General features: G+C 55.2%; 7 protein-coding genes across 7 annotated transcripts; 4 read left to right on the top strand and 3 right to left on the bottom strand.

Moving 5' to 3' along the window:
- Nucleotides 1-1,085: 1,085 nt before the first annotated feature.
- Nucleotides 1,086-3,911, top strand: MYCGRDRAFT_95885 (uncharacterized protein; the record flags this gene model as incomplete). The annotated part of the gene is made up of 1 exon (XM_003849443.1): nucleotides 1,086-3,911. The coding sequence occupies one exon, from the start codon at nucleotides 1,086-1,088 to the stop codon at nucleotides 3,909-3,911; it is 2,826 nt and encodes a 941-aa protein (XP_003849491.1).
- A 443-nt stretch (nucleotides 3,912-4,354) lies between these two features.
- Nucleotides 4,355-6,275, top strand: MYCGRDRAFT_219764 (putative major facilitator superfamily transporter; the record flags this gene model as incomplete). The annotated part of the gene is made up of 4 exons (XM_003849444.1): nucleotides 4,355-4,978; nucleotides 5,094-5,596; nucleotides 5,655-5,902; nucleotides 5,956-6,275. The coding sequence occupies 4 exons, from the start codon at nucleotides 4,355-4,357 to the stop codon at nucleotides 6,273-6,275; spliced, it is 1,695 nt and encodes a 564-aa protein (XP_003849492.1).
- A 187-nt stretch (nucleotides 6,276-6,462) lies between these two features.
- On the bottom strand, nucleotides 6,463-8,721 carry MYCGRDRAFT_75806 (uncharacterized protein; the record flags this gene model as incomplete). The annotated part of the gene is made up of 2 exons (XM_003849576.1): nucleotides 6,463-6,642; nucleotides 6,697-8,721. The coding sequence occupies 2 exons, from the start codon at nucleotides 8,539-8,541 to the stop codon at nucleotides 6,466-6,468; spliced, it is 2,022 nt and encodes a 673-aa protein (XP_003849624.1).
- A 1,051-nt stretch (nucleotides 8,722-9,772) lies between these two features.
- On the bottom strand, nucleotides 9,773-11,515 carry MYCGRDRAFT_11243 (uncharacterized protein; the record flags this gene model as incomplete). The annotated part of the gene is made up of 2 exons (XM_003849575.1): nucleotides 9,773-11,163; nucleotides 11,251-11,515. Coding segments are annotated over 2 exons (1,656 nt in total), but the record flags the coding sequence as incomplete, so codon positions are not given.
- A 604-nt stretch (nucleotides 11,516-12,119) lies between these two features.
- On the top strand, nucleotides 12,120-14,413 carry MYCGRDRAFT_110849 (uncharacterized protein; the record flags this gene model as incomplete). The annotated part of the gene is made up of 3 exons (XM_003849445.1): nucleotides 12,120-13,850; nucleotides 13,907-14,140; nucleotides 14,206-14,413. The coding sequence occupies 3 exons, from the start codon at nucleotides 12,206-12,208 to the stop codon at nucleotides 14,217-14,219; spliced, it is 1,893 nt and encodes a 630-aa protein (XP_003849493.1).
- A 1,624-nt stretch (nucleotides 14,414-16,037) lies between these two features.
- Nucleotides 16,038-16,262, bottom strand: MYCGRDRAFT_47526 (uncharacterized protein; the record flags this gene model as incomplete). The annotated part of the gene is made up of 1 exon (XM_003849574.1): nucleotides 16,038-16,262. A coding segment is annotated over one exon (225 nt), but the record flags the coding sequence as incomplete, so codon positions are not given.
- Nucleotides 16,263-16,725: 463 nt separating this feature from the next.
- On the top strand, nucleotides 16,726-18,521 carry MYCGRDRAFT_110850 (uncharacterized protein; the record flags this gene model as incomplete). The annotated part of the gene is made up of 2 exons (XM_003849446.1): nucleotides 16,726-16,847; nucleotides 17,330-18,521. The coding sequence occupies 2 exons, from the start codon at nucleotides 16,789-16,791 to the stop codon at nucleotides 18,519-18,521; spliced, it is 1,251 nt and encodes a 416-aa protein (XP_003849494.1).
- Nucleotides 18,522-18,736: the final 215 nt, after the last annotated feature.

Consider the following 18,736-nt stretch of genomic DNA (forward strand, 5'->3'; position numbering starts at 1 on the left):
CATCACACGGTGTTCAATATTGCATGCACTGCCACAGCAGTCATTGGCGATGGTCGCTATTTCGTGCTATTGTTTCATCTGAGCACAACAGGCCATGCATGGCGTGATCGTACAAGTTTACACGACTGCTTTATTACTGGTGCGATAGTGACAAGGTCTTCGTCTTTGCGTCCACGTTCACCTCGCAAATGAATGCCCACTTGAAGAGGCGCCCGTCCGATCGAAGGCGCATAGCGATGGAGGAGCTGTATTCTTGAAACCTCGTGTAGATGGCGCCTGTCCACAAGGTTCTGGGTCACCAGCCACGCGGGCGCCACCGACGACGTTGTTATATGCATTGTCGCAGCCAACAGCGTCTCGACCATTCCCTCAAAAGACTGTGGTGTGCTTGTCGACTGTCGAAGAGTGTGGTCGTTGCTGATCCATAGCATCCGCAGTAAGCACTGTGATGCATATAGCAGCAGTACGGGACTAAGCGAGACCAGGCACCCAGTTGTGCAGGTACAAAGCACATCCGACGTCTAGACCTGGCGGAAAACGGGTCTGCATGATCGACGCTGTAGAGTCTCAAAATGGCAGTGCTAAGGCTGCGCGGCTCAAGCGCTATAGTCGTTTGTCCTGTTCTCGGCGAGAGGATGTACCTTTGTGTGACCTTGCTTCATCGTGCACTCGATATCGAATTCATGGTTGTGTACGACCGCTCGCATTCGACCCAGGCCAGGGCGACTCATTGGTCTCTCGCTACTGGTCAATCTCACATAAGTTCCATGTTCCCCGTGAGATCAGCCAACCTCCCATGGGCCGTCGCGACCCTTCTTCTCGCCTCTCTACCAATAGAACTACAGTACCTTAATCATTCGCTGCCGCCACCGTTCAAGGCTGTTCTCGATTGCCTTGCGCGCCATTCCGCGAACCTACACCACCGCAAAATCGAACTCTGACCATCTTTTACCTTCTACGACGCCGGCCACCTCGTATCTGCAAGAACACCTGTCAGCCTCCCTGCGAAGAACCTGCATCAAAGAACAGGGATGCGACCGAATCGAACTCTTCACGCGTAAGCTGTCGCGAGAGTCCTCGCTGCCATGGCCATGTGGCCCTTCAAACGACGTCGACGCGCTGTGGACTCTAAGGAAGACAAAGTGAAACCAATGGAACCTAATCAATCCGCCGTCGAGCGCGGTACCAACGACGGTACCTCCAAACCTTCAGATGCTCTCCCATCGACCCCTCCGGCACCTGTTTCCGCACCTCGATACGTCGCCTCGGAAAAGGAGAAGAAGCAAAAGCGGCGGTCTTTACAACAAGCACAAGCGCCTGCGAAACCGTGGGTTGACCTCGAGAAACGTCCGAACTCTGAGAACAAGGAGAACGTGCCTGGACCCGCGCCCGGCTACACCAGCAGAGAGGACATCACCGCGCTCCCGAGTCAACGTCATCTCGATCGAAGCCCACATCTCAGACCGGTTGATCAGGAGCGAGCGCGGATACCGTACAACTTTCGACCCTACGCCACGTCGCAGACGAGTCTCCAGCAAGACGAGGCTCTCGGCAGCCTGCACAGACCAAACACTCTCCATTCGGAACGGACAAACACATTGCGCTCGAAACGAAGCAAATCCGAATACGGTGGTCCGATGAGGAAGTCGTCGAGTAGGAGATCGAAGCGGCGGGAAGAGCGAGTGCGCGAGGAAGAGATTCGACAATTGGCATCTTCTCCCATTCCCATACCGAAGAGACCAGGTGATGGCCCTCTCCGAAGAGACAGTAAAAAGTTCCGCAGTACAAATTTGAGGGATTCGACCGTGTCCCTGCCTCCTGAGGGCTCGATACACTCCTCAATGTCAGGCGCGAGAGAACAGCGAGGGTGGGAAGTGGGCACCTTAGACATCTTCAACCCACGACCTGCGGTGCGATTGTCGGGCACGCCACAGTTCTCCGTCGCGCGTACGGCTGCGCCCAATGGTACGGGCGTCATGTTCACCATCGAATCGCGAAACGGCAAGGAGAAGGCGCCAGTGTCACGCGGTTCTACTCGCAATGACAGAGTCATCGGCGACGAAGCAGATGGGCTAGGCTCTGGTGACATTCGCGCGATCATGGAGCGTGAAGCCAAGCGGAAACAAAAGCGAGAACTGGAACGACAAGAGAAGCTCGATCGCAAACTGCGGAACAGAGTCGCACGCGATCGAGCCGATAGCGAAAAGAGAGCGCGGGATGCAACGAGCGATAAACGGGCGGAAGAGGCGAGAGTGCGCGCCGCAGAACTCATCCAAGCTCGTCGTTCACCGGATCCGCCAACTGCCATTCATCCCGCTCTACGAAGTGACACTGTCATGGCTGACGCTGAGCCCGTTGGACTGGGTATTGGCGACAGACCACAGGCATCATCCCAGGCAAAGGAAGCGACAGAGAAAGAGACAGAAGACCCCTTCTCCGATGCACAGGAGCATTTGGACTCTCCTGCACTACCCCACCCTCCACCCACAGCTGGCGTGCAGGAACCGTCAGAATCACCGTTTGACGATACTGTGGTACAGACCGCTACAGCTGTCCGCCTATCACAGGCCTACACACCACCTCTGTCACCTGTATACAGCCGAGGCGCGGCGCCCACGAGCTCAGCCCAGCTCGAAGACACTGCTCGCCAGCCGAGCACGTCCTACCAAAGTACGTCGTACTACAGCATACAAAGCGTGTCAGATCTCACCAAACCGCCACCGATCAAGCACGAACCACGTCGCAGTTCCGACACATCCAAAGAGCGTCGGACAGGCAGCACATGGGCGACCATCTTCCGCCGCGGCAGCAATTTCCGCAAGACTGGCCAAAACGATGTCAAATCTTCTTCATCCGAATTCTCCTTTTCCAACACTTCTCGCGAATCTATGCGAAACCAGCCCATTCCGGCGCATCTCATTGATCCCAACGCCCGCCGACCTAGCTCTCAACCTCGCACCATTTCCGGCACCCCTGCTCGCACCATGTCTCGCTTCCACGAAGACCTCCCCGGAATGCCCATATCCCCACCGGTCTCCCGCACGCAGTCCCCTGATGTCACCGTCGCCGCCGCCGCGGCTGCCACCCAACGAAGAAGCGGACGACTCACCCCTCAACCCATCGACATCCGCACCGACACACCTACAAGCCAACAGCGCGGTCCCAAAGTCTCCAGCTCTCTCGCTTCGATCGACTCCGAAGGCTCCTGGCTAGCCAGTGGATCCCTGAAACGCGCTTCCCACCAGTCCGTCCCAAGTCGCACTTTCAGCCGACCGACAACCGGCAAAGACTTTAACTCTAGCTTTGAAGAGCTCGGCATTGCAGATGGTACTGGAGCTCACCAAGACCCAGACGCGGAATATCTCGCTCGCAACTCCCGCCCACCAGGCAGTAATCCCGCTCTCATCGGCGCCACGCCAGATGAGGAGTTCGAGGACGAAGAGCTCGCTGTCGCCTCGATGGTGGCGGAGGAACCCGCGCTCACAGTGCGCGGCTCTGTCCGTCGCAGGCCGACTCTCGTTCAGCGTGACGAGCGCTTGAAGTCTCGCGAAGGCCTGGTCACCGAGTACCTCACCTCATCCGGCACAGAGGTCCACCCGGCCCAGTCCGGCGTCATGGACTCATACGACTCTCACTCTCACGATGACACTCCTCTCACTTCAGACGGAGAAGACGAAGAAGGAGATGAGCAGTACGACAATTCTACCATCGTAGAAGTCGAACGCGCGAGGAGTGTACAGTATGGCTCGAGACATTCCAGGCAGTTCTCCGCGGGAAGTGCAAGGCTGCTGGATGTAAAACCTGAGGGCGGTATCTCTAGGGAAAGGACGCCAACGCCAACAAGGGCAGTTTTTGAGCCGGCGGAGGAAGAAGTCACTCAGCCTGGAGCTGAGAAATCGGAGGAGGTTTGATGTGTATCTTGTACATTTTCTGGCGCTCGTCGCTTGTAACATTTGAACAGGAAGAGGACAGATCTTGATGATACCCACTCTTTAAATTTGATGATGATGGCACATATGACCAATGCATCAACAATAAAACATTCTCGACCTACTCGTTCCTCTTTCCGACATTCCGTCTCTCTTGAAGCCCGCTGCACAACCACAACGGCCACCGACGTGCTCGTCTCGAGAGTAAAGTTCTTGATCTAATTTTCCGTGCCAGGGGTCGTATGGTAGGGATCCTTGGAAAGTGCAGGACTGGTGAGAACGTGATTTAGAGATAACTTTTTTGACAGGTTTGCTCTTGCACAAGTTTAGACTAACGCAAACTCTCTGCCCGAATGTGATTTTCAATTGAAGGACAGAAAGCTGTGAGATACTACCAAGACTCCCTCCTCAGGCCCGCACAGATCATGCATACCGCATTCAGTGAGAAACACGATCCGATATCGCTTTCTGGAGCACTCACCAGCTCTCATCGGGATACTTTAATCTGTCCCGACAGTATCGAGCTGCAAGTTCCCATCAAAGAACTTCATAATGGCGTGCATGGGACCACTCTTACGACCCAGAAGACTCGCGATGAGCCCACCTCGTCAGTGCCCAACACCTCTTCGGATCTACACAGTTCACGCACACTCTCCCGTACTCGATCCGTTGTGGTGGTAGCTACCATGACCGGCCTGATGGTGCTCAATTCAATGGGCTCAGGCATCCTCATCGCCGCGACTCCTCGCATCGCCTCTGATCTAGGCCTCTCGCAAGCCATGATCCTCTGGCCTGCAGCCGTTTACTCCCTGGCCGCCGGGTGCCTCTTGCTCATCTTCGGCGCGGCCGCCGATGCCATTGGCGTCAAGCAAGTCTGGCTGGCGGGCGGGTTCCTGTATACCTTCTTCACCCTTGCCATCGGCTTTGCGCAGACGGGCGCGCAGATGATCGCCTTTCGCGCGCTTTCTGGCGTGGCGATCGCGATGTGTATGCCGACGTCGGTGAGCCTGATTACCAACACATTTCCATCAGGTCCTTGGCGCAACACGGTAAGGAATCGAGGTGTAGAAGGCCTGCGTGGTCTGAGATTGTCTCGGACGCGAGGCCTTCGTCCATCCCAGACTGTCTCAGACATCCGCTGACCTTGTACGCTTTGCTTCCTAGGCGTTTGCGATGAACGGGATGGGTCAGCCGCTGGGTTACGCCGTGGGACTGGTCCTGGGCGGCATCCTGACGGACACGGTGGGCTGGCGGTGGGCATACTACATGATGACCATTGTGAGTTTCTGCCTGACGACCGCAGCGTTTGGAGCTTTGCCGAGGGTTCCTCGCCATTCAGACAAGCCGTGGAGGCAGCAGCTGCTCGAGGACATCGACTGGATCGGTGCCTTCGTCATGAGTGCAGGACTCGGATTACTATTCTACGCCTTGGCAACGGTGGCGAGCTCGTACGAGAGCATCCGCAGCGCGAAGTCAATTGCGATCTTGATCCTTTCGATCGGCCTATTGGCAGCATTTCCGTTCTGGATGCAGTTCTGCGAGAGACATCACCGACCCGCATTGATTCCTAACAAGTTGTGGCAACAGGCGAGCTTCACCACCGCTTGCATCGCTGTGTTCGTCTGCTGGGCAAGTCTGATAGGCATCGAGTACTTCACTATGCTTTAGTGAGTGTGATGACTCGACATCGACACTGCCACTACTTTTGTGCTGACCCCAATATAGTTTCCAGCAAGTCGAAGGCATCACCGCGTTACAAGCCTCCATTCGCTTCCTCGGGGAAGTCGTAACGGGTATCGTCGGCAACATCGCAACCGCATACCTAGTGTCCGTCGTCGAGATTCGCTATCTGGCCGTTGTCACCGCGCTTGTGACCATGGTCGGTCCACCACTCATGGCCACGGTCGAGATTGGCGAGAATTACTGGTACAGGCCGTTTTGGGCATTGTTGCTTGCGCCCGTGAATACAGACGGTACGTGATGCGTCATCGTATTCGAGAGAGATGCGTATTGACCAGAGTTGCAGTCCTCTTCACCGTCTCGAATCTGATCATAGCCGACGCCTTTCCGGGCTCATTTCAATCCCTCGCAGGTGGCGTTTTCGCGGAAGTCACGCAACTGGGAAACGCTTGTGGTCTTGCCGTAACGGCCGCCATTGCCGCGAGCGTCTCTGATCGGCAAACTCAGGCGTCAGGGACTGAACTCTCTTTGGCAGAGAAAAGGGAGGCTTTGATGACGGGGTTCCGAGCGGTGTTCTGGACGGTGTTCGCTGGCACGTCGATTGTCGCTGTGGTCTGTTCGGTAGGGTTTAGAAGGGGAGGAATAGTTGGGAAGAAGAGAGACTGAGAGACGGGCTGAGCCAGCGGTCCGTGACTGGGCGAGGCGTGTTGTCGAGGGAACTGGAAGGGAGTATGCGTGCTTTGAAGTGCGATGTGCAACGGGATATCTCGGTCGCGATGGACAAGCCTTGAAGCGGAATTTGGAAGATTTGCATACGTTTGTTGCGAAACTTGGGAGACGTACCCTGTCCGTCCCATCAATCCGCTGCATTTCTCCTCGCCGCTTCTTCCGATGCATTCTCGAACGACGTCTTCCAGATATAAGCGCCTTCAAACAACGAAACGATAGCCAGACCAATAGCGGGACCAGCCCACAGGCCAAGGAGGTCGTAATGCAGAGCGAAGCCCATAGCGAAGGAGATTGGCAGAGCGATCTGTAAAGTATCAGTACTCAGATCACAAGACAGCGTCAACGAGAAGTCACTTACCGCATAGTATGCGAACAGATTGATGTACCCTCCGATCTCCTGCTTGCCCAATCCTCTCAGGATACCGTTGCACTGCGCCGCCAGACTGTCAAAGAGCTGGAACGCAGCGTTGACAGGCAGACAAGCCGCTGCTAAAGCCACGACGTCCGCTTCCGAGCTGAACAGCCAGGGAATCTTGTGTCGTAGGAGCGACAGCGCAATCATGTTGAACACGCCCAAGATTGTGCCAATGGCGAAAGCGACGTTGGTGGTGACCTGTGCGGCGGCGGGCAGACCCGCACCGATGAGATTCGCAACACGGGTGGAGACTGCGATGGAGAGAGGAAAGGGAAGTTGATATGTTAGCACGGAAAGCGATTGCAAAACAGTGTTGGCGGCCAAGTGCGTCGCGGAGATTCGGGCGGATGCCAGAGTGAGAATTTCGAATGCGAGGAATTCGGCGAGGGCCATGATGAGACCTGGGATGGCGAGGCGGATCATTGGGCCCCAGTTCGTGAACGCTTTCTTTGTGAAGCCAGGCCAGCACTCCATCCCTCCGACGAAGCGAACGTATAGGAACAGCAGAATTGGCATGAGAGTCTCCGTGGTCACGACCGCAATGGGACAGCCAATGAAGCCCCATTTCAGGTGCCAGACCAGGAGCCAATGCAGGAAGACATTAAGCGGTGCGGCGAAAAGCAGGACGTACAGCGTAGCCTCGAAACGGCCTTGAGCTTGCACATATCGTTTGCCGGCTTCAAAGCAGGCGTAGCCCGGAGCGCCGATAATGAGGACTTTGAGGTATTGGCCGGCGAGCACGGCGGTCTCCTTTTCGGGGATGATGGCGGACAGGATCTGCGTAGCGGAGAGCCAGACTACGGCGATCGGGACCGTGATGGTCCAGAGGAAGTAGATCATGCGTTGGAGTTGCAGGCCGACAAGCTTCTTCTTGCCGCTGCCGTAGGCTTGGGCGCAGAGGGTGTCGAGGGAGGTTGAGAGGCCGTGATAGACGGAATAGCCAGTGATGTTGGCAGTCATCGAGCCCAACGAGACTGCGCCAAGTTCGATCTTTCCGAGATGTCCGACAGTGAATACCGAGACCAGGGTCAAGGAAGTCTGCAAGACGAATGTCAAGATCAGAGGTGCAGCGTATCGAACGAGCACTTTGGTCTCCCGCTGCCACGTCGTCTGGATCTGGCCATTCTGGACTGCCTCTTCCCATTTCTTCGCAATATTCGCCGGGTCATCCTCTCCGCCATAGGGCGCCGAGGGATCTCTTCCAGTCACCTCCGCGCCCAGTAGCCCTGTTGTCTCGTTCGCTCGTCCGTTTTCGTCTTCTGCAATCTCCGCTGTAGCCACGCTCTTCTTCCTCGAACTGAAGCCTGACATACTCAGAACCCTCCTCAGCCCGCCTTCCTCTTCCGCACCACTTTCTGTCCTCCGTGGATGTTTTGGTGGAATGATGTTGTTGTCTCTCAGCAAACTCCTCTCCTCACTCAATGCCGCCTCCCAATCCTGCTCGACAGGTATCACTGCTTCCGGCATCTGAGCGCCGAGGAATGGCCGCCCTGTCGTTCCAATGTATGAAGGCCGGCGAAAGTGTCCGATCATTGAGTGAGAGCCGTAGGTCGTGGAGACCAAGTCGCCGCTTGGTGTCCGGTGAAGTCCCACTTCTTGCGAATTGTCGTCCTCGAGGGCGTCGTCTTCATCTTCGAGGTCTCGTCGGACAGATTCTTCGGCAATGCTTGCTATGTAGCTCTGGCCAGCATTGGACGCGCGACTTGCACCGAAGCTGCGGGACAGTGAATGAGGGTTGGAAGTGTCGCTGCGGTTTCGCGGTGTCTGTATGGGGCGGCGTTCGGTCATGGTAGGTGGTGATTTGCGTGTGGTTCTGTCACTCAATGGTCTCCAAGAGTGCTTCCCAAGTGAGAGAAGCTTCAGACAAGCCCAGGGTCTACAATGTTCCCGGCTCTTGAATCTCTGCACTCTGTCAATCTGCTTCCGTGAAGGATCTATTCCACGGCTCGCTGAATCGATCACGCTGTTGTCGCCAGAAATGCTGGATGGTATAAGGATATGAGGATGTGAAGACAATGGAAAGGAAGAAAGAAAGAAACCACACCAGGACCCCCTACCCACACTAGCACATTGATGGTCACCGCATGGCACGCATAGAGTTGTGATTAGCGGCCTGTCCTAGCGGGGCGTGAGGTGAGTGTGAAAATCTGGATAGACGGATTCGGAATGGCCAGCCGAGGGGGAAGGCGGTAAGAATAAGGTAGCTCGACGACAACATCACCTTGTCATGCTGATATATGCACATGGAGAGACATGATGAATATACCGCAAACGATGGGTAGAAGAACAGCAACAAGGACATCACGCCTCTCGACTGCATGCGAACGAATGAGTGAGGCGCAGTGGTCCAAGGCGTCCAGCGCTTGCCGACAACGCCACGGCGTGGGATGTAGTACCCTCCCTTGTCTGCACCGACATGTCTCCGGGGACATTGCCGCAAGGCATTAAGACAGGCATGATCGTGCTGAGTCGTCTGCGTGGCGGCTCCAAACAATCATATATACGTATACGAGCATGCGGCATGCAACAAGGCGGAGCAGCAATGTACTCCCTCAAGTCCACCCACGACCGATGGATTATCATATTCATTTCGTATCCAACACCACACGCCATCGCTAAATGCAAAATTGCCGCCCTAATCTGTTCATTCGAAACCGTCATCTCTCCTCTCCCTTTCCCTAACCGGACTCAACGTAGTCTGCCCCTCATGCGCGCTAGACATGGCGCCCAGAGGATCGAATCCCATCGCAGACGCCGATGAAGCCGACCCGCTTATACTTCTCCTGTGCGCCCTGGCAGCGCTGCTAAGATCTTGCACCTGTCCCAGTTGCTCGCTCTCCACATCCTGTGCCTCGACCTCAGGGTCGCCGGACAAGAGATCCTCCCCATCGATGTGATGTACACCCCCACGATTTCTCTCGATTGACTCTCTCAGCGCCAGCAGAAAGCTGTCCATCGCATCGAATCGCAGCACGCCTTCGACCTTCGCATCGTCCTCCCTGCTCTTATCCTGACTTTCGTACAACCTCAATGCCTCGCCCAGGCATTTCTCCGCTTGGCGTGTCTTTTCGCCTTTCATCCATGACTCCGCTGCTAGCATCCACCAGAATGCTGACTTTCTTCTTCGACCGTCTCCAGTCGTCACGAGCCCAGTCGTCTTGGCTGAATAGCAATTTGCGATTCGTTCCATGATCAGAGAGTAGCCGACCGGACCGACCAGGCGATCTTCGAGAACTTTCGCACACCACCTCGCGGCGTCGTCAAGGGCATTACCATCTCGCATCTTGAGTAGCTCCACCCCTAGAAGAAGCGTTCGAAGAGCATGATAGGGCATCGTGACGCGGGTGATGTATGAGTAGTACGCCGTCTCCAGGTACTGGTCGATACCTTCGATGCGGATCTTGCTATTTGCGGGTGTGGAAAGCAGCAGACTGACAGCAGCCATCTCGTTCGCACCTGCATAGTGCCGCCAAGCTTTGTCATTTTTGAAGTCCTGGCAGAGGATCTCGTAGACGCCATGTGCGAGGCGGAAGTCTCGCAGCATCATGCAGTAGTCCGCTAACTTGCGCATGATGGCTTCGGCAGAATCGGGGCGATAGAAGCCTTGCTGGGCGTCGAAGTTGGAGCCTGCACCGCCGAGACTGGGACCGGAAGCAGCGCGGCCTCCGAAAGTTGTGAAGCGTTTTGAGAGGGACATGAAGCGGCCGGAGATGCCTCGCCGGCGGGATGCGACTTGATCGTTCCAGGTCGCGGAGGCACGCTCCATTGAGGGTATGATGGATTGCGTGACCATTTCGCGGACAAAGGTGCGGACGGCTGTGGCGTCGGACTCGAATATATATGGTGTCGGATCGTCCTCATCGTCGGTGGTTTCGCGGCGGCTGATCTCGGCGAGTTCTTCTGCGGCAGCGTTCCATTCACAAGGTGGTAATCGGGAGCTGTCGTCATCAGACGGTACGCATTGAGTGCTGCGGAGTCGGAGCAGGTGGCAATGCAGGCCGAAATGTCGTTTCATTTGATCGTACAGAGACATGGACTTTGTAATGTCGTCGTAATCTTCGTCGTGGATGAGAACGTAGTATCGTAAGAACTCATTGTGTACCCATTGCGGCAACCGGTGCTCGCCAGTGTTGGAGGAATCGTAAAGACTTCGGAGCTCCTCTATGGGAGCTGGTGAGCGAGAAGAAATCGCTATGACCGAGGCTACGGGATGCGATATTGATTCGGATGGCACCATCGGGATGCCGGAAAAGATTCGACGAAGGTATAATGAGTAGAATGGAGAGGTGGCTCGCGGATCCGGCAACGCTGCTTCGTCATTTGCTGTGAGATAGTCCGTTCCAGCGGGTGCTGACTGCTCTTCGGAAAAGGTGAGGTGCCGCTCCACGAGCTGCTCGACCTGTGGCACATCTCCTCCAGTCCGTAACCTTGCCGGCTTGAACTCCAACAGAGACGGCGTCTTTTCAGATCCTTGTTGTAATGTTGCCGAGTCTGCACTACTCCGGTCTGCACTCCGGGGACTCTCCAATCCATCCTTGACCGCAACAAAACGGACCGAGTAGTCCTCCCATGACTTGCTTACTCCCGAGCTGTCCCGTATTGTAACCTTTCCTGATATATGTTCTCCAAACGGTCGTAGCAACTCCAACAGTCCTCCTGATATACCTTTATGCCGTATGAGCTCTTCCGTATCTGGTGAAGCCAGCACAGACACATGTGGTGAGAAGGCTCGAAGGATCAGATCTCGTGTGTCGCTCGTAGTTGAGGGACCTGTCAGAGAGGGCGACGGCGATCTCACGGCCGAAATCCGCGGTGGAGAGAATGCGCCATTGAGAGGGGCTGTAGTAGGAGTACCTCCACGCGAGCCTCCAGGTGATCCAGGATTCGCCAGCGTCGGGAGGGAAGAGGTGGAGGCGAAGAGATTGGAGAGGTTGGCATTGGAGCGGCGGTATGGGAGAGCGGTCGATATGGCGGAGAGGGCAGACCTGCCGAAGCGTCTCTTCTCGACTGTTATGCCCGCATCGGAGTCGGAGTCCAGCGGGTCATCCGTCGGTGGCATGAGCGGACTCGGTGATATGTAGCGACGTGCGGAGTGTGGACCATGGGGTCAGAGGTCGATGCAGTCGTGGTAAAGGAGCGGCGAAGTACGATCGAATGGGCGCGGAGGGTGGAGTGAGGTCTAACGAGGTGGACGGCCATAGACTTTCGGACTTTCCTGGTTGACTTTCTCGTGCTTGACACGAGGTCGAACAACAGCTGCCAGATGCTTCGCCGAAGAATACCCGACCAAGGTACCTTTTCTATACAGCTTCCACAAAAGTTAAAGAAACATTATTGAATCAACACTTTTCTTCTATCGCCCTCATTCTCGATCAGAACCCACCGGCATTCACACACGGCACTGGAATGACCACACGTCATATTCTATCGTAAAAGGGAGACCTTCAAGTGAATGCGTCCTGTCAATCGACGACTGACTCACTTCATCACCAACAATTCATCAACCCGCGGGCTTCCCGTTCGCACTCTTAGCAACCACTTCAGATGCGAGGCTCCTTTTTGCATGTCTCCGGCTCGCTCAGCCTCAGCATCACCCAGACCATCGAAAAGGCGTAGATTCGACTCTCCTTCCGAGCAAAGGCACTTTTCCAGAATGGCTCCCATGTTGGTCCAGGAAGTCGAGGACGATGCACCATCATCAAACACGCTTGAGCTCACGCCTGTTGAGCAGACTCTGACTCGACTTCTCCTCGATGTCTCTCATCATATCGATGAGCATCCCTCAACACCTCAAACGGAGAGCCACGTTGAGCTTCCAGCAGAGCTCGCCAATGAGAAAATCGTCCTTCGCTACACTGGAGGATGGGTCCGCGACAAGCTTTTGGGCGTACCGAGCCACGACATCGATGTGGCGATCAACAAGATGACCGGCTTTCAATTCGGCCTCAGGATGAAGCAGTACCTTGAGATTCCGGGCAACCTCGAAAAGTACGGTCTGGAGTCTCTTGCTGCCAATGACAAACAGAGCTTGAAAGCTGGAACTACCGACAAGTCCAAGACAGTTGGCGGCCTGCACAAGATCGAAGCAAACCCGGAGAAGTCGAAGCATCTTGAGACCACGACCATGAGGATCCTAGGTCTTGACATCGACTTGGTGAATCTTCGCAAGGAAACGTATACCGATGACAGCCGCAATCCCGAGATGGAATTTGGCACGCCCGAAGAAGATGCCCTACGTCGTGACGCTACAGTCAATGCCATGTTTTACAACCTCAACACCAAGGAGACAGAAGATTTCACACGCCGCGGTCACAAAGACATGGCGAGAAAAGTGATCTGCACTCCTCTCGAACCATACCAGACTTTCAAAGACGATCCGTTGCGAGTGTTGCGTCTGATACGGTTTGCTTCGAGGCTTGGCTACACAATCGAGGCAGAAGTGCTGGAGGCAGCGCGGAATCCAGATATCAAAGAAGCATTGCGGAGGAAGATCAGCAGAGAGCGTGTGGGTGTTGAGTTGGAGAAAGCGCTCACAGGACCAGATCCACATGAAGCGCTGCGACTTGTCTTCGATCTCGATCTGTACGAAACGATCTTCTCAGACCCAGCCGTGGCGGATGTGGACCATTACTCACCCGACGTCGACGGCTGGCAGATTGTCATCGATGCTCTGAGCGATGTCTTGAACAACGGTGGCACCATCGCAGACAATCTTGCACGCGATAAGGAGGAGCAATACTTTGCATGGCAACTTGCAGCGATGGTCCCATATCGCGATGCTCCGAACCCTGTCCAAACAGATCCAAATCGGAAGCCGCCGCCTCCCGTGGCCGTCACTGTGGTGAAGGAGGGCATCAAGGCTACGAATAGAGTATCGGATGTCATTCACGCCTCCGTTCGAAACGAACCCGAGATTTCAGGTCTTGTCGACAAGCTTTACGACAGAAAGCGAAGACCGGACAAGAGCTTTGACGGTGAAGATGCGACAGCTCGCGATGTCATAGGCATGGCCATTCGTAGATGGGGAGCCACTTGGAGGAGTCAGGTCGTCTACGCAATGCTTGTGGAGATTGCCAACAATCAAGTTCAGGTCGAGGGTGAGTTATACCAGATCTGTTTAGCCTACAGACCAACCACTGACGCTTTTGCCCAGCCATCGAACGCAAATACACCACATTCATCGAACAAGTCGCCTCCCTCTCCCTCCTCGATGTGATCTCCATCAAGCCTCTCCTCGACGGCAAGGCCCTCGCCAAAGCCATCGGCGCACCTCCCGGCCCCTGGATGAAAGACGCTCTCGACGTAGTCATGGCCTGGCAATTGCGCAACCGGACCGTCACCGACCCTCAACAAGCGATTGAAGAGGTCAAACTCCACCGATCCAATGGTGAGCTCTCCTCCAATCTGATCCGCCACTTCCTCAAGCTGACGATCCGCCCTCTGTTCATCAAGGCCAGTCCGTCTAGTGTTACCGAAGCGGGAAGGAAAGTCACAACGGCGGCACTACCTCAGAAGTTATCGCTGCAAACGGAGGACGAGACATTGACGAAGCCATGGAAAGGCACGAAAGGTGCCTTCTCGCTAGACATCCTGCGCTGGGTCGTAAACAGACTGGACTCAAAAATCATAGCCGAAGTCTGGCCGCTCGTCATCCCTCCAATCTTAACCCTCATCGACGACCACCAACCTCAATACAAAACCATCGGCGCCTCACTCCTCGACTGCCTCCTGAAGAGTACTCCACCCCCTCTCCTCTCTCGCACCGGTCTCGGCGAAGTCTTCGAAGACGCCCTCCTCCCCTGTCTCACTTTCACTCCACCCCTCACGCCCATCGACGAAGCCATTCCCCTTCTACAAGCGACATACCGCGCCCTGCTCACACTCGCATACGTTCGCTTTCCCGATCCACAACCACAAAGCACAACAACCATCCTCCCACCTTTGCCGCGAACGAACTTCCTCGACAAGATCCTCCGCTCAGCATTCATCACCCCTCTCGCTCACTCCCCTTCCGCCCTCCCTCCACCCTTTCTGATCCTGATTTACACCCACCTCCCCCTCTACCTCTCCGCTTTAGGTCTCGCTTCCGTAAAGCATATGCAATACATCCTCCCTCTGCTCACTTCAACACTCACCCACCCGACGTCTCCTGCCACACCTGAAGTCCTGGTGAATGCGAATGCGACGCTACAAGCTGTGATTCGGAATGGGTGGCCGAGGATTGGAGGGTATAAAGGTGAGGTGATCAAGGCCGTGGTGGGGTGTTGGGTTAGATCTTATGGGAAGGAGGGGAAGGAGGGGGTGAGGGAGGGGTTGAAGGAGACGGTGGGGCTGCTCGTTGGGGTGTTGGAGGAGGGTGATAAAGCGGAGGTATTGAAAACTGGACAAGAGCTGGTCGCTGTTGATGGGAGGGTGAAGGGCTTGTTTGAATGAGAGGATATTCAGATTGATAGCGGAGGCAAAGAGCTCATTTTGTTGAAATTTTGTTGTCTGTCGTGGTGATTATATCCTGTTCTGTAAACTCTGCTGTCATGGTAATTATGTCCTGCTCTTTGAACCTCGCGTGTTCCGTGTTGAAGTCTCAAAACCATCACATTCTCCTTCCTATGTTCTTGCGCCTGCGCCTGTTCCCATCATAAAAGCATCGTTCTTGTACATCCGTCCTCCCTTCATTTCCTCGTCATCCCTGGTCCTCATGCCCCCGAAACCCGATCCAACACCTCAAACGCCCTCAAGTCCGACACATTACATTCCCTCCCATCTGCGCAGCCCAGTTCTGCTTCCAGCTCGCCACCTATATGTGGGTTGATACTGCGGATCATGTTCGCGACGGCGTAGCAGGAGGATCCGTTCTGTTGCTGATCTTGTTGATATTGATCTTGCGGATTGAGAAGATGCTGGCTATCGTTGGGAGGCAGGTAGTAAGACTCCGGATCGGGTTGGATGTGGAATTGTGGAAGTGGGGAGAGGGATGTTTGCAGAGGAGTGGTGGAGGTTGATTGGCCGCAGGTAGAGCCACATGATGGATTGACAGTCGGAGGATACAGGTGTGTTTGTTGGGGCGTGGTTTCCGGATAAGGTGCGAGACCACGCATGGAGTCGGAGGGTGAAATGGGTGAAATGGGCATTGGCAAGCGCGAAGAGGCAGGAGGAGCACTGCATTGCCTCAAATCGGCATCTCCACAAGCCCTCCGCGTTGATAGCATAGCTCCCAGCGTCCTCGCATCGTCAGAAACCGGCGTATCTGTATAGTCCTGAACTTGCACCCGAGAGAGATCCGGATCCGATATGCCATGTGATTGGAGAAGGACTCGCAGCCGTCGGTTTTCATCGGCGACTTTCCTGGCCGCGGCTTGGATTTCTGTGGATGCAGAGGCGCCGATTTGTTCGCAAGTTCGGTATTTGGTTTCGAGTTCCTGGAGGTATTCCTTCCGGCGGGCGCGGGATCGACGTTGGTTGTCGCGGATGCGGGCTTGGGGAGATGGCTCGGATGGAGTTGTGCTGACCATGGTGGGCTGTTTTCTTGCGGATGATCGGTGGCGTGCTGTCCGTTAGGGTGGATGGTTTTTTTGATGGCAGGTGGGATGAAACGTCTTGTTAGCAAGCACAGATCATGTTGACACTCGGCGTAAGGAATCGAGTGTGGTTGACCGGCAGAGAGTAAGGTAATGGTAGCGTCTAGGAAGGCTACCGAGGTCTTGACAAGTGACGCTCCGTTGAGGTGAATTGACTGAGTCCTTCTCCAGTTCAATGTTCACGTCGTGGTGGCCACCTTCGTCAGTTATTAATGCGTCAGAAGTTAGACGACTGCCGTTTGCCGCAGGATCCTAGTCTCCGAGAGGACGGGAGCTACGGAGCGGGCCTTCCCTTTCTCGCCAAGCTTCCGAGCTCGACACGTTCAGCCGCGTCTTCTCATCAAAAGTTGCGACTTCACTTCAGCTCCATCAAGAAACAACAATACGAAACTTTGGCGACAATCGGGAAAAACACATCAACAATAGCCCAAGGAGCTCGACAATATAAGAGAAAGGCGCCATGGCTTTCGGACGGTCTAACTCGCTGTCCTTAAATACAGGCGCGACCAACAGCATGTTGTATGTATCACTTCCATTTCCCTCTGCCGCCCATCACACTCCCAAAGCACATAACCATCCCCAACAATGCCTGGAATGACCACGACCACCACCTCGGCGCCAGTCGATCCTGCCCGCGCCGCGCAACGGAAAGCGTACAAGGAGAAGCTGGAGTCGGTTCCTCTCTTCGGGGTGATGCCAGACGACGTGGCCAACAATGGCGTTCCCTTCGCGGGAGCCTTTGTCACCCCGGCGGGAGGTTCCTCTCCGGCTTCTCTTCCTCCTGCCGTCGACACTGGCAACCGTAACGCTGTCAGACGCACAGCCCAGCCTCTCAATCTTGAGATGATCCCAGTCATCTCCGCTCCTCCTGTCGTCGACCATGGCAACCACAACGCCATCAAGCGCACAGCGCAGCACTTCAATCTTGGGATCGTTCCGGCCAGCGTCTCCGTCGAAATCGCACTTGGCTCTCCCATGGACTTCATACTTACACCTCCAAGTTCACAGCAGCAACAACAATCACAGGCCAATGCCGCACCAGCGCAAGCCACCAACCCATTCGCGAGCTTAGGCGGCCAATCCTCGACTCAACAACAGCCCATCAGCAGCATGTTCGGCAGCTCGACTACACAGAACCAAGCAAAACCAGCAAGCAATCCCTTCGGCAACACATCTTCCAACAGTGTTTTTGGCGGTTTGGGAGGTCTCGGAGCTACAGCGCAGCAGTCTTCAGCGATCAACATGTTTGCAAAGCAGCCGACCACCACTCAAGCACCGACCGCCGCCAGCAGCATCTTCGGCAATATGAATGCCTCACAACAAGCACCATCACTCCTTGGCGCCGCACAACACAACAACCTCAACCAATCACAACCTTTCGGCAGGCTCAGCATGGGACAAGCTAACGGCGCCCCTTCCAACACGGTCGGCGCTGTCAAAGTTTCTCTCAACGACCTTCGCCCGACCACCCGCTTCGAAGACTGCATCGATGAAGTGAAGTCGGAGATGGAAGCCATCGACAAGATGATTCAACGTCAGGAGCAATTCGCGAAAGAGCTCGAAGCTTTCCTCCCAGCACATGAAGACAATGTCAACTCCATCGCTCCCGACGTCGACTTCATCCGCGACAAAGCTGAGGATGTCGAGCAAGCTTTGTCATCTGATGCGCAAGGTGTTGAAGCCCAGCGCAAGAACGCCGACAAAGACGTCAAAGACCTCGAACGCTGCCAGCGCATCATCACCAATCTCTCCCTCCCACAAGGCTTTCAGTACAACGGCATGAACTCCGGCGGATACGGCAGCATGTACGGATCTCAACAACGCCCCGCACAGCGACCAAGCTCCAACGCGGGCGAAGACTCGAACCAATACGACACAGATCTCGTTAATAACTACTTCGTCCCCAAAGCTTCGGAACTACAAGGCATCATGAACATGTACGCCAGCAGTCTCGCCGAGATTGAGAGTCACATGCGTGTGATTGAGATGTCAGCGGTGTCACAGGCTCAGCAGTTGGCGCAGCGGAGATCGGGCATCAGCGGTGGACAATCGACTAGTAACGAGACTGTGCGCGAGTTGGCGGATACGCTGAGAGGGTTTGAGGAGAGCATTCTTGGCGTGGCGGGTGTCGTTGGTGAGAGCAGGGATGGAGTGAATGAGCTCGTGCTGGGACGGATTGGTGGTGGATACTGAGTGGTGAGGAAAGGACGGACGGTTGCATTATGGGCGGAACACTGGCTTGATCGCATGGAGCGATGAGAAGCCACAGAGCATTAGCGACGGCGTTGTCTTGTCATTGTCTTCGGGTTGAGGACTTCAAGTCGGCAGAGAAAGCTTCGAACTGAAGATGAGAGTCGAAATACTTGAAACGTTTTCAACCAGAGCTCAGGAATACATGCGTTTCTCTC

The sequence above is a fragment of the Zymoseptoria tritici genome, chromosome 9 (assembly GCF_000219625.1).
Source record: "Zymoseptoria tritici IPO323 chromosome 9, whole genome shotgun sequence".
NCBI lineage: Eukaryota > Fungi > Ascomycota > Dothideomycetes > Mycosphaerellales > Mycosphaerellaceae > Zymoseptoria > Zymoseptoria tritici.